The 12,219-nt window shown below is 39.4% G+C and overlaps 1 protein-coding gene across 7 annotated transcripts in view; it reads left to right on the top strand.

Moving 5' to 3' along the window:
* Positions 1 to 11,298, top strand: part of XRCC4 (X-ray repair cross complementing 4) — a 142,262-nt gene extending 130,964 nt beyond the window's left edge. For all 7 annotated transcript variants that reach the window (XM_051806771.1, XM_051806775.1, XM_051806777.1 and 4 more), the window contains one exon: positions 8,896 to 11,298. In XM_051806771.1, the coding sequence (XP_051662731.1) occupies positions 8,896 to 9,001 (106 nt within the window). In that variant the 3' untranslated portion in view covers positions 9,002 to 11,298. The remainder of the gene's footprint in view (positions 1 to 8,895) is intronic.
* Positions 11,299 to 12,219: the final 921 nt, after the last annotated feature.

Genomic DNA, 12,219 nt, shown 5'->3' with positions numbered 1-12,219 from the left:
TGTCCTTATCTGGGGATGCAAAGCTTTTGTGACACTGTCTGTGTGTAGCATCAGCATCAGTGCTTCCTTTGCAAGCAGCTGTAGGGAAAACTTCAGGCAAAATATGTTCTGCTGATAAATGTCAGTATTCAGGCTAAATCTATTGACTTATTTTATAGTATTTTATTATTTCTTCCTCAATGCAACGTGTCCGCAGCCTAGAAAATGAGGAACAACTGATAAATTTTAGATGAACGCTCTTCTAGATCTTGGAAATTTTTCCTCACTCCCACCCCATCAAGGGTCTCAGGGCCCTATAGAATCCCAGAAAATAAGTGGCTTACGTGTGTGTAATATCTTTTTGGCTAGTAATATCCAATTTATTATTTAAATTTATAATTTTATTGGTGGTTTATGTGGTGTTTTGGTGTTCTGCAGTTAAATGGTCTGTTTGCTTGGTCTCACTGCATTCTCAGCAGAAAACAGCCTGCAGTCTTTTTCTTCTGCAACAAAGAAAGGGTAGACTCCAAAGAATTATGTTAAGCTCAAAACTTGACAGTTTGACAGTCCCAAACCCTCACTGTAATTGCTTTCTTTGGTTCCCACCAGATTTAGAAGGAGTTTCTATTACTGTTGCCTAAATATTGTATTGCAATTAGCAATACCAAAGATGAAAACACAGAATGGATTCCTCTTCTGGAAAGAAAAAAATTGAGACATCAGGTGAAGAAGTGTACTTGAAAAATGTGCATTACTCTTTTAATGTTTCCCAATACTATAGGGTGGATAAAACCTGGTGGTTTTCCATGAAATGGACTTGTTGTCAATAACTCAAGATGCAGGTATAATTCCGTTTTCAGTGGTACACCTGGGTTGTTTTACTCAGGCAGCATCTCTTTTACATGTACACCATGAAAATTCTACTCTGATTGACATCTGCCTTCTCCTAATAAAGTCCCAGTTGCCCACCTGTGTGGAGTTCCCTTTTCTCTTAATGCATCTGTAAGATTAAAAATACAGCACTGCTCTTAAACTCACAAGAAGGCAGACTGTCTCAATCTGTCAGTGGTGCAGCACCAGGACAATTTCTAGGCCTCTCTGCATATTAAAATTTTATGATGTTTGTGGCTTGAATGCTTCTTTGAGCCAGACCAGTATGACAAAACTTGAGTGAAGGTACTTCAGGTTTGTACTAATAGATCACAGCTGAAGGTAAAGTCTGGCTTGGGCTGTGGAATTGAGACAGCTGGCTGGTGGCCATTCTGGGTGCCCCTCCTTTCCAGCCTTAGGGAAATCATCTCACCTGGGATGTGACTGGTGCTGGTTTGGCAGCACTTAAGCCCACACCCTTCATCACCATAATGCAGGAGAGATTTGTGTGCATGAGTGAGGTGAGCCTGTCCCTTGTTCCTGGTACAACTTCTATGCAAACTGCTCTGAAAACTCGGAAATTTAAGGGCTGAAGACTCTTTCTTTGAATTTGACTATTTGTGGAAATAAAAAGTAAAGGGGCTCATTAGGAAGAAAACTCCACTTTATATAAAAATTTTCACAAGCAAACCATGCAGGAACAGTCCCATCCTTTTGGTTAGTGGGGGGTTTGTTGTTTGTTTAAGGATGATACAACTTTTCTTAAAAATCTTGTATTGTAGACTCTTTTGCAGCATTTACCCAACAAGAAATGACTTGGGTATTTGGTCTGCTGTTAAATGCTCCCGGTAAAGTACTTACTGCAGACCCTGAGAGCTCAAATGGATGGAGACCTGTTGGAGTTTTGGAGGAGAAAAACTGGCTTTTGAAGCTTCCTCTACAGGCTATCTTATAGCAATTGCATCAGAAGCTGCAGATATTCCTGTTTCTTATAATAGTAGAAGATATATTTTGAGAGTGGCTTCTTTACTCCACAAAATAGATGTTTTGATAGGTGGGCTCTCAAAGGGAGGATTGTTAAAGCATCTTAAACCACATATCTGGAGTGAAAAAAAGGTATTACTAATGAGTTAGGAAGTCTTCTCAGCTCATTCATTTACTTTATGCACCCCAAAGTCTACCTGTACCTATTTTTCCATTTTTCCTTGTGTTTTCAATGGACTGGATATGCTGTGTCCTCTTCTCTTTTTTTGGTGGTTTGTGTTTTCTGTTGTTGTTTTGGTTTTTGGTTTTTGTTTGTTTTGTTGTTTTGGTTTTGGGTTTTTTGTTTGGTTGGTTAGTTGGTTGGTTTTTTGTTTGTTTTTTTTTGTTTGGTTGGTTGGTTTTGTTTTTGGTTTTGTTTTTGGTTTTGTTTTGTTTTCCCCTGGTTTTGGTATTGCTGCTTGAATAGGTTTCAGCTCTCAGGCATCACTGTAGGCAGGGGTTTAATCTTAAATGTCAAAGGTTTGGTTTTAATTCAGAAAAATACAAATGAATTCAGATCTGCAGCTGCGGAGGGGTCAGGAGGAACATAAGGAGGAGTTGAATGGGAGTTAGGAGCAGAAAGGAAAGCGACATTCTCAGTGCTGAAATAATTTTAAATTCAATAGAGACCTACGGGGGGGGGAAGGGGAAACTTGTTATACTTTGTCTGCTCTGCCTTAGCTTGTAAATTAAATCGTGCTCACAGTTTATTCAAGTCACTGCTCCCAGATTTATTAAGAACTCACTGCTGCTCTATCTCTCCGAGTGCATTTTGCCATTAGAAAACATATACCTAAGTGATATCCACATGCTCTACTGACCCAAAGTGGTTTTCTGCAATAAGCTGATTAAAGTGAATGATCCCACTGAACAGATCTGTGGATAATAGATAATCTGGGCAGAAATAGGCTCCTGGTGGTGCCTAGGTGTACATGTACAAACTGCTCAGCAGGGAAAAAGAATGTGCTTAATTCACTTGCAGTTTTTAAAAGATCATTTTTTGGGTTATGTCCATGGATTCTCCTACATCCATCTGAGAAAAGGATGTTTTTAGCTATAGCTTGTAATTTAAAAAAGATATCAGAGCACCCTAGTCTAGTACCGAGGGAACCTTTCATCATATGAATGCTGAACTAATCCATTTTTCTTTCAGAATAATTTAAATGTTAATAATGTGGGAAGTGAGGGGTTTCACTGTGTAGCAGCAAATGCAAAGGATGGATCCCAGAGAGCTGAAGGCTGAGCCTGTAGTACAGGTAGCTTTGCAAGCACAGACTTAAACTTTTAACTAAATACTTTAACTCTGTTTTTCTCCAGTTAAATGCTCTTGCTTTTGTGATTTGTTTCAACCTGATTTCAGTTGTAGCTGCCATGGGCAGTCATCAGATTTTGAGGTGGAAAACCCCTCCCTCCACAATCCAGTGCTGCAACAGCCATTTTAGCCTTTTCTACCCTCGGAGGCAGCACGAGGACTCACATTTCCTGTGTGATAAACAAGTCCAGGAGTTTTTACTGGCCCCCTTAGGTCTCTGGGAGTTGTTTGTGATCCCCTTGAGGGGACAGGAAAGGGTCAGGGAGACCAAGCAGCTCCAGGATTTGGCAGTGTGGAACAGGATTGTAACACAGTTTAGCTGGTGCTGGTGTTGCATAAATGTGTATGTGATAATGGCCGTGAGAAATGTCTCCTAACATTTGCCAATAAATGTGCAATGCACTGGATTTATGAAAGACCTTGACAAAATTCTTAAACAAACCTAGTTTTTGCTTTACTCTGTACTTTTATAGCTATGATTAGGAGATTTGTGATTTTTTCCACAGTAAAGGCAATGGTGCTAGTCTGTTACTAGAAATGCATGTGGTCTAGTTTATTTAAGCAGGAAGGAGTTTAAGTGGAAATGAGCCACAGAAATGTGTGCCACTGGTCTAAAACAAACATGGTTTTGACTTTTCCTCATAGGTAACATCTATTATTACATTTTTAAGTAGATCTTTGTTAGTAAGCATCTGCAAACACGTTCAATCAGATGGAAATATCTAGGACTATATTTATATTACTAAACCAAAATGTTCTTCTTAAATAAGGACGTGCACCAATGCCAACTGAAGTTAATTGGGAATTTGCAAGTGAAAGGATACAAGTCCCTGAAAAAGCTCCTGTTTTGTAGGACTAAATAAATAGAGTTAATGACTAGTAGTGTTGTGAGCTGATCTAGAGTGGTTATTGGAAGTTATATCAAATATTAAAAGATATATCATTTAGAGATACATGAGAGTCTTCTCAATGTAGCAGGTTTGTTTGTGAGTTTGCTCTTGCTGCAATCAGTGTGTCCATTTATGTGATGTTTGAGGGACTCCAAGCCCACTTTCCTCCCTCGGAAGGTCTCCAAGGATACATAAAGAAAAAGACAACTTTTGTACAAGTATGAAACAAAATCATCCCCAATTGATGGTGTCTGGTTCTAGAGCATGAAGAGTGTCGCTTGCAGGAGCTGAAGACAGTGTTTAGCAATGTTGCTGGTTTTTGGAGTTTTTACTTAAGTTGTGTTGATTGAGAGGATTCCAGACTTGTCCTACTGTGCAGGGGTGGTGATGGATGCAGGTGCAGTTGCAGATTGACCTCCAGCCAGATGAGGAAGCTTATGAAGGAACATTGATTCCCTGGTTGAGTACTAAATTTGTGGTTTCTGCATTGAAAATACTCTTCATTAACTGTCTAATTGAACAAATTATTATTGTTATTGTTGTTATTATTATTATTAGTGGTGGTGGTGGTTTTGTCTGTCTGGTACCCTTAACTGAGACTAGACTGTTTGCTCAGTACACTAAGCACAGGAAAATGCCACATGTGGACACCTCAGGAATCATTCTCTTCAGCTATTTCTTGAGTATTTTTCTCTAGTTTCTGTCAATTTGTTTTGGGGCCAGGTGTAGGTAGGGCTCCGATGATCTCTGTCACCACCATTCTCTTCAGACAATTGAAACTGGCAGAAAAGAAGTTCAGTTTCTTTACTAACTGAGGCAAAAGTCCCTCACCTGTAATTTCAGGTCATGAAGCTGATTGTATCCAGTAAGTTCTTCAAGACTTGCTGGGGTTTACATTTTGCAGAATCCTTTAGAAGTATGTGGGCTTGTTTTCATATCATTTCTAGGAATAAATGCCAGCCTAGACTACATTGGCAAGCGGAATACTCTTAATACTGCCAAAAAGTAACACATTTTAATTTCTTTTTCCATTCTAAATTGAATTAAAAAGAAAAATACCTCCATAATTTATCTTATAGTCATTGTAGCATATTTGCATAGGGGAATACCATCATATTTTTAATCACGTGTAGCTTCCGTTTAGTCTACTTACACTTTTAGTATTCCACTTTAAAGAGCTCTGTCTTCATATGGTGTTCTCAATGCATCTAAAAGGCTATTCCCCTCTTCCATTATCCATTTCTTTTTCTTTTTATGGTTAACTTTCCTCTTTTTGCCTAGTCAGGATGTCTCCCACTAGTACTGGGAGCACCACGGGATCCTGGTTATTCAAGGCCAAGATTTTACCTATGGCCATGAGCTTTAGTTTCTGTTTGAGATGCTTCAAAATCTTAAGGTTAATACTGTAATGACCGTGAATTCTCTGTCTACAAGCTGCTGCTGTCACCTATTCTTATAACACTATATCAGATTATATCCTCTGTTATTATAAAGCCTTCATTAAGATAAATGTCAAAATGACAAAAGTGAACCATTAAACCAAGATAAGGAAAGATGTACATGCTGAGAAATTCAACCTTTTCCTAAACCACTGGTGACAACTGAGATCTCCCCTCTTAGAAAAATGCCAGCTTATGGTTGGAACTGATTATTTTACTAAATTAAAAAAATGAGGAAAATAATGCAATGGTTGAAGGGCACAGGGATGCCTCCTAGATTACTCAAGTTTCTTGGAAAGTCTTTATATCTGTGTTAATTTACAAGGGTATTTCTCTTTCCAAATCCCAAGGGAGTTGCTCAAGGACAAAAATTCGAGTAGAATCATAACCACAACATGCGGGGCTGGCTCTACAAGAATAGAAGAGTGCAGGAATCCTTCATCTTTCCAGAAAAAAAGTGGTTATTTGTGTAGCTCCTCTGCAAAGCCACCCCCTTGCATGGCTTCGAGTTCCTGTGTTATAAAGCACCAAAGTGTTTCATGTCTTCTGTTCCTTGCAGCTCTTACTCAGCTGTGGAAAGAAATATCAAGTCATGTAACCACTTTCTTCCAATTCTTGGGCCAGGATCTCATCTGGTGTAAGTCAGCAGAGCTCCACAGACATTATTAGTGCTCCAGTGATTCACACCAGCTGTGCATCTAGTCCTCTGTCTCATTTTATGAACTAAATGTCAGGAAATATGAAATGATCTCTTATAGTCAGCAGTTCTCCAGATGTGTTAATGGATTTTAAGTTTACCAAAAAAGTAAGACTTCAAAAAGAGATCCAGCAAAATAAACTTTCAAGAAGAATAGCTTACTTACAGCCTTTTTGGCAAGAGAGGGCTATACAACTTGTGGCAATTTGAAGAAATTAACTCAGTTATGCATCAGGATATGGTAACACAGCCTCACCGAGAACCTAAGATTCAAAATAACATCACAGCACAAAGCAAGCTGTTGCCACTCAGTGAGTAATTGCCATGCAAGTAGGAATCACCAAGTCTTAAAACCAAAAATTTTCTTGTGATCTTTGTGTGAAGAGCCTAATGCTTCCACTCTGGTAGTGCAGTTGGGTTTATTCACAGGCCTGGTGTTACAGCTTTTGGAGATTAAATGAGGACCATGTTGTTACAAGGACACAGAAGCTTAATAGTTCTCACTGTGTGATATTGAAACTCAGCGATGACTTGGCTTATGGGTGTGATCTCAAATATAGTGTTGAAAACAGTTATTTTAGCCAATGAGAATGAAATGCTCGTTGACATTGTATAAGCACCATGAGGTTTACCTGTCCAAATCTAAAAATACTGGAATAGGTGTAATGTCATAGTCAACAAATGTGAGGTTTCAGAAGTCTTTTATTCCTAAATGCTTTAATAATATATGAGCATATGCTCCAAAAACCAAAAGAAGATTCCATACCTAAAATATCCCCTGGTGGTACAGAGGTCTTCACAGCCTAATTTCTTTGCTAATGAGACCTTTCAGAATTAATTAAAATGATTAGTGTGTGGCTCCACACTGTGTGATTTACATATGTTGTTCTCACTGGAGACTTGATGCTTTGGATAGACCCAGAAAAGTAAAAGAACAACATGCCTTCAATGCTCCATTGAGTGAACTCGAATGTAACTCTTTGTTGGGGTGTGCTGCCTATATATATTTTTTTTTTAAAATTAGGGCAGAAATAAGTTGATTTCTGGCAATCAGAACAGTATAGAGTGCTCTGAGGATCCAATTCTGGCAGGTCTGTTTCACAGTTAATCCCAGTGATTTTTGGTGAGACAAACATTTGTCTACATCTCACTGCATACCAAAAGGAGAATAAACAATGCTTGGACACAAATTACTCAGGCCTGAAGATGAACATTTTGGAAGAGTCCTGATGGAAAGCCAGTTAGACTTTCAGGTAAAGTAATTATCATAATCCGAATATAGCAACACATTGAATTTAGAGGGGTTTGCAGAACTGGGGTGGTGGATTGAGTGATGAGGAAACCCCTATGAATACTCGAGACCACTTGGGAAGTGACAGCATCCAGGACTCAGCATTTACTGGGGTTTTGCTGACTCCTCAGGAGCACAAGGGGAACAAAATGAAATTCATTCCCTAGATCCACAGCAGGAAGGTCCATAATGAGAGCTCTGACCCTCCAAGGGGTCAAGGAACTGGAAGTATGAGAGGCTGTGAGTCATGTGAGGCAGTGCCTGGTGACTTAAGGAGCTCACTGCATCTTGAAATCACAGTGTTTCATAGAGACTTCTGCTACCTGGAGATTTCTAGGGATGAGGTTTGGAAAATTTGGCTCTGAATCAGTTTGAAACCAAATTTTAAAAATTGCTGAATTTCACTTGCTGTGTTGGCTCTGCAGTGTGGAGTGGTTGAAGGCAAAATAAATGCTTGAATCAGTCTGAAGATTAAGACTGTATTTGTGAACCCTCACAGGGAAGCCCTTACTTGAGAGTAAGAGCAACACTCTCCACCACCTCTGTCCAGTCCTTTCCATCCTGGTGGCTGACGTGTTGGCCTTGGGAATGTATGAGTTTTTCACCTGTTGTCAGGATTGCACCAGTGGAATATTCCTGATCATGAAGCCATCGACCCTTATGAAACTCCAGCCAGCAATACTCCAAAACCTGCAGTACAAGCATGTCAGGTCTGATTCCTGCTTCCTACCCCAATTCCCTGCAGCCAAGGACTGAGGCGAGACTGGGAGATCACGTCTTACTTTGAATGCAAGGAGTGATGCTGACCTGGAATGTCTTGTCACTGAAAACACACGTGCCTGTGATTCCTAATTCTCTAAGCTCACAGAAGTAAAGTTTTCTGTGCAGGATTCATATTTTTTTGTGCATTCAGCCTATACATATAAGATTAATATAATAAAAATAATACAGGGATCAGAAGCTGTTGCAAATGCCACCGTTTTTGGAAACACAGGATACCTCACCTTCCCAGGCATAAGGGCAGAGCCTTACTGGAATAGTGTCCTGGAGAGACTGGAGAAATAGGGCACATGGGCTCTTGGCATGTTTTCAGCATCTTTCCTGTCCTCCCTCACTCTCACTGTGGAGACTCAGGGTGAAATTCTCAGGGTCTTAAAAAAAAAAAATTGTGATGAAATAGCTGAAGCTGTGACATTTGTAAGCTGAATTTCATCTGTTTTGCCACTGCCGTCTCTGCAAGTGATTGGGTCTTTCAAAAACCACTTTTCTCTTAAATGCAAACTTAACAAAAAGCTCAGAATTCACTGTGAAGGGTTACTTTCGCAAAGTATATGTTGGAATTATTTATATCTTTATCCAAATCTGTTTCATATCCCTTTGCTTTACATTTCCAGACCTGACCTGGCCTCACAGAAGACATCTGGCCAGCATTCTGTGGATTGGAACCTGGAAACACTGAAGAACACTTGTGAGCCAGAGGACCTCTTCGACGACATGTAGCCACATGTGGTCTGAGAGACAGAGACTGGTGCTTCTACCAGAGATAAGCTGTAAAATTAGAGGCTTTTTTTGTAGAGTAGAGCCAAGATCTGTGCTCTGAGGTGGTTTCCAGTGGCACAGCCCTCTAAACCCTCTTGCACTGCACTTGTCCCCATTCTTCGCTATGAGTTTGTAGACCCTGATAGACCTGATTTGTAATGGTCTTAAAAATGAGTTTATCCCCTGTGTAGACCTTTTATCAAGTGTATATGGGAAGCGAGAGCACCACTGAGATGTTTTTTTACATCCTTACAGTCAGTGGCTGCTGGCTGTATTCAGGTTTTCTAGATGTCCCCAGAGAATGTCCGACTTTAAGCTACTGCTGTACTTAACCTTACATGCTACACCTTTCCTAGCTCAGCCTAAACATGATCCAGATAAATCATCTTCAGCTTTGTTCGAGATGCAGGTTTAGAATAGTCTCTTCTGATTCAAAGCATCCAAAGAAATACCTTTTTATTCAAAGGTTCTCTGTAGCATTAATGCCTTATAAGGTTTTCTTGCTCTTGGAAGTAAAGTGCTTCTAAAGTAGATATTGACTCGATTTTAAGCTTCCGTAGAAACCCATAGCATTTAAAAAGATTGTCATTTTTGATACTTCAACATTTTCCTTAAGGTGGTTTCTAAAAAGAAATAAATAAAATGCATTCTAAAAGGACATCAATTTTGTTCTTATTTGCTTAGACACTATGAGTAAAGACAGAGTTAGCAAAATGTGTTAATGCATGAAGGCAGTCTTTAAAGTCTTCTGTGCTCTGTGGCTTGCAAAGGTCTGTGGTAAAACACCTACTTGGTGTTTCTGAAATGGCCACTTATTTAGGCTCTGATTCTGCCAAAATTCCATCCTATAATTTATTAAAAACACCCATGTCAGTATTTGCAACATCATGGACTCTTATAGGAACACAACGGTCTGGGAATATTACATTTAAGCATTCCTCCCTGGAAAAATGGTCACAGCATTTTAAATTCACAAAGGGCTTTGGGACAGTGTTATAAATCACACAGTAAAAATAAGAATGGCTAAAATATTTTGCTTGCTAAAAAGGCTTTGTGCCTGAGAAGTGGCAAGGCCACAAAAGCCCTATTCATACACCCATTCAAAATCTTCCAGTGCTGATCTGACAGTGTTTTCAGCAAAAGCTCGTGTATGGTTCCAGTTTTGGAGTTAATATGTTCCATGACTTAACCCGAAGTGGAAGAGCTTGGTTTAATTGTGCCTGCAGCAGAAAATGAAGGTAAATGAAGCTGAACATCTGACAAAACTCTGCTTTCAGGACGCTGTTGGTTTCTAGTGGCAAAATGTTGTTGTACAAATAGGAAATGTTACACGCCATGGGCAGATGTAATAAAGTCTGTCAGTGTGTTTATTATGTTCTCTTTTTTTCTTCCTTTTTGAGATTTATAGAGTCATTTGAACAGAAAATTATGTGGTGGGTGTTACACACCTTGGGCTGTGTGAGCACAGGTGTGTTGTCTGGTGAGGGCAGTTGTGGTACAGAACCAGTTTCCAATCAACTGAGACTGGTTTTATTCACAGGGACACCTTCCCTCCCCTGGAAATCTACACACAATATGTCGATGTGTCCTAGTTAGAACAGCTGGGCCCAGTTCATCACTGTTTGGGTGTAACCCAAAACTGTGTATTTTATAGCCTTCCATGCCATTTCCCAGAAACGGTTATCAATAGACTATTTACACCCTCTTTCCAGAGCAGCCTGACTCCTCAGGCTATAAACTAGGTGTTAAGAGGCCTACAAGACAGGAGGGTGCTCTTGTCCTCACACCCATTGTGGAACTCCCCACCCTGAGGGAAGTACTGGGCATTCCTGCCTGAACTGGAGAATATATAATCTTGGAGTCTTGGAACTTTTTTAACCACTCATGGGATCCAGCGGAAGACTGTAAACCACCGCTCTCAACCAGACTGCAACCACCACTCTCGACTGGACTGCAACCACCACTCTTGACCAGACTGCAAAAGCACTCTCACCAACAGGTTTTCCCCTCTCCCTTTACTTTGGACTCAGGGGGCCCAAAGAACACCACTCTGTTCATGCCCCAGGGTGCTGGGTTATACAATTGGGTTTTGTGGATTAAAAGCAGTTGTTTGTCTGTATAATTGTACTTATTGTATTATTTTATTAAATTGTTATTCTGATTTATAATCTCTCTTTTGAGTTGGGTTCATTTCCCCTGCCAGTTTACCTTTAAACCAGCACACAGTGTCCACAACCTTATCGGAAGTATCAGTGAAATCCTTCCTTCTGAAGATTTATGTGAGAAGCTGTTGGTTTTCTGAAGATAAAGTTTCCATTTTCCAATTGGCTTTGAAAAAGAATGACCCACCAGTCTTAAAACCAGTTTAGACTCTGTGTATGTCTTTTATCATGTGAGAGCAATGTTGCCAAAGCTGCAGAAAATCAGTGAAAGTTGACCAAGCCAGGTAAAATCCATTTCAAACTAACCTGTGATGTCTGGGAAGGGAACTCATTTGCTTCTCCCCCACTCAAAATATTTCAGTGATGACAAAAGACAAAATAGAGAAACATGCCCACAAATGGGTTTTTGAAGGCAGGAAATTAACCAAAGTTAGGAAACACAGATCAAATTTCAGAGATCCTTTATTAATACTTCTCTTTGATATTACTCTGCAAATGATTTCCCAGGTAATTTTTTTTTCGTCACTTTAAACTGTACTTCTGGGGAAGATGAAATATGTAGTTGTTTTACAGGAAGAAAAACATATCTTTCAATAAAGGTTTGGACTCATCCAGATTTTTATACCTTAATGTAACTTCTTAGACATAATGTACATTCTAATTTGTCATTAGAAGTCTGGGTTTATCCAACAAATCTTGAAAAGCAAAGCTCAAAAATATTTATTTTCAAGACAGCAAAAAGAAGGTTCTGAACCAAAAAACCTCCCTCTTTTCTTAAGGAAATGCTGTATAAAGAGTTGCCTTTGGGATGATAGTGTTATTTTGATTTTGAGATCATGTTTTGACAATCTATATCACTATTTTAACTACCTTCTCACTATTATTCCCAAAAGCAAACACCCCTGTCTATGTGTGTATTGGATATATTGTTCTTCCTCACTTTGTACCTGTAACATATTGTTATTGTGTGTATAAATGTCTTTCTCTGGAAATATTTAGTATAGTCTAGCTGGCTTT

This window comes from Manacus candei, unplaced genomic scaffold, assembly GCF_025592945.1.
Source record: "Manacus candei isolate 608988 ecotype Guabito, Panama unplaced genomic scaffold, ASM2559294v1 h1tg000068l, whole genome shotgun sequence".
NCBI classification, from domain to species: Eukaryota; Metazoa; Chordata; class Aves; order Passeriformes; family Pipridae; genus Manacus; species Manacus candei.
This window is presented reverse-complemented; position numbering and strand designations above follow the sequence as displayed.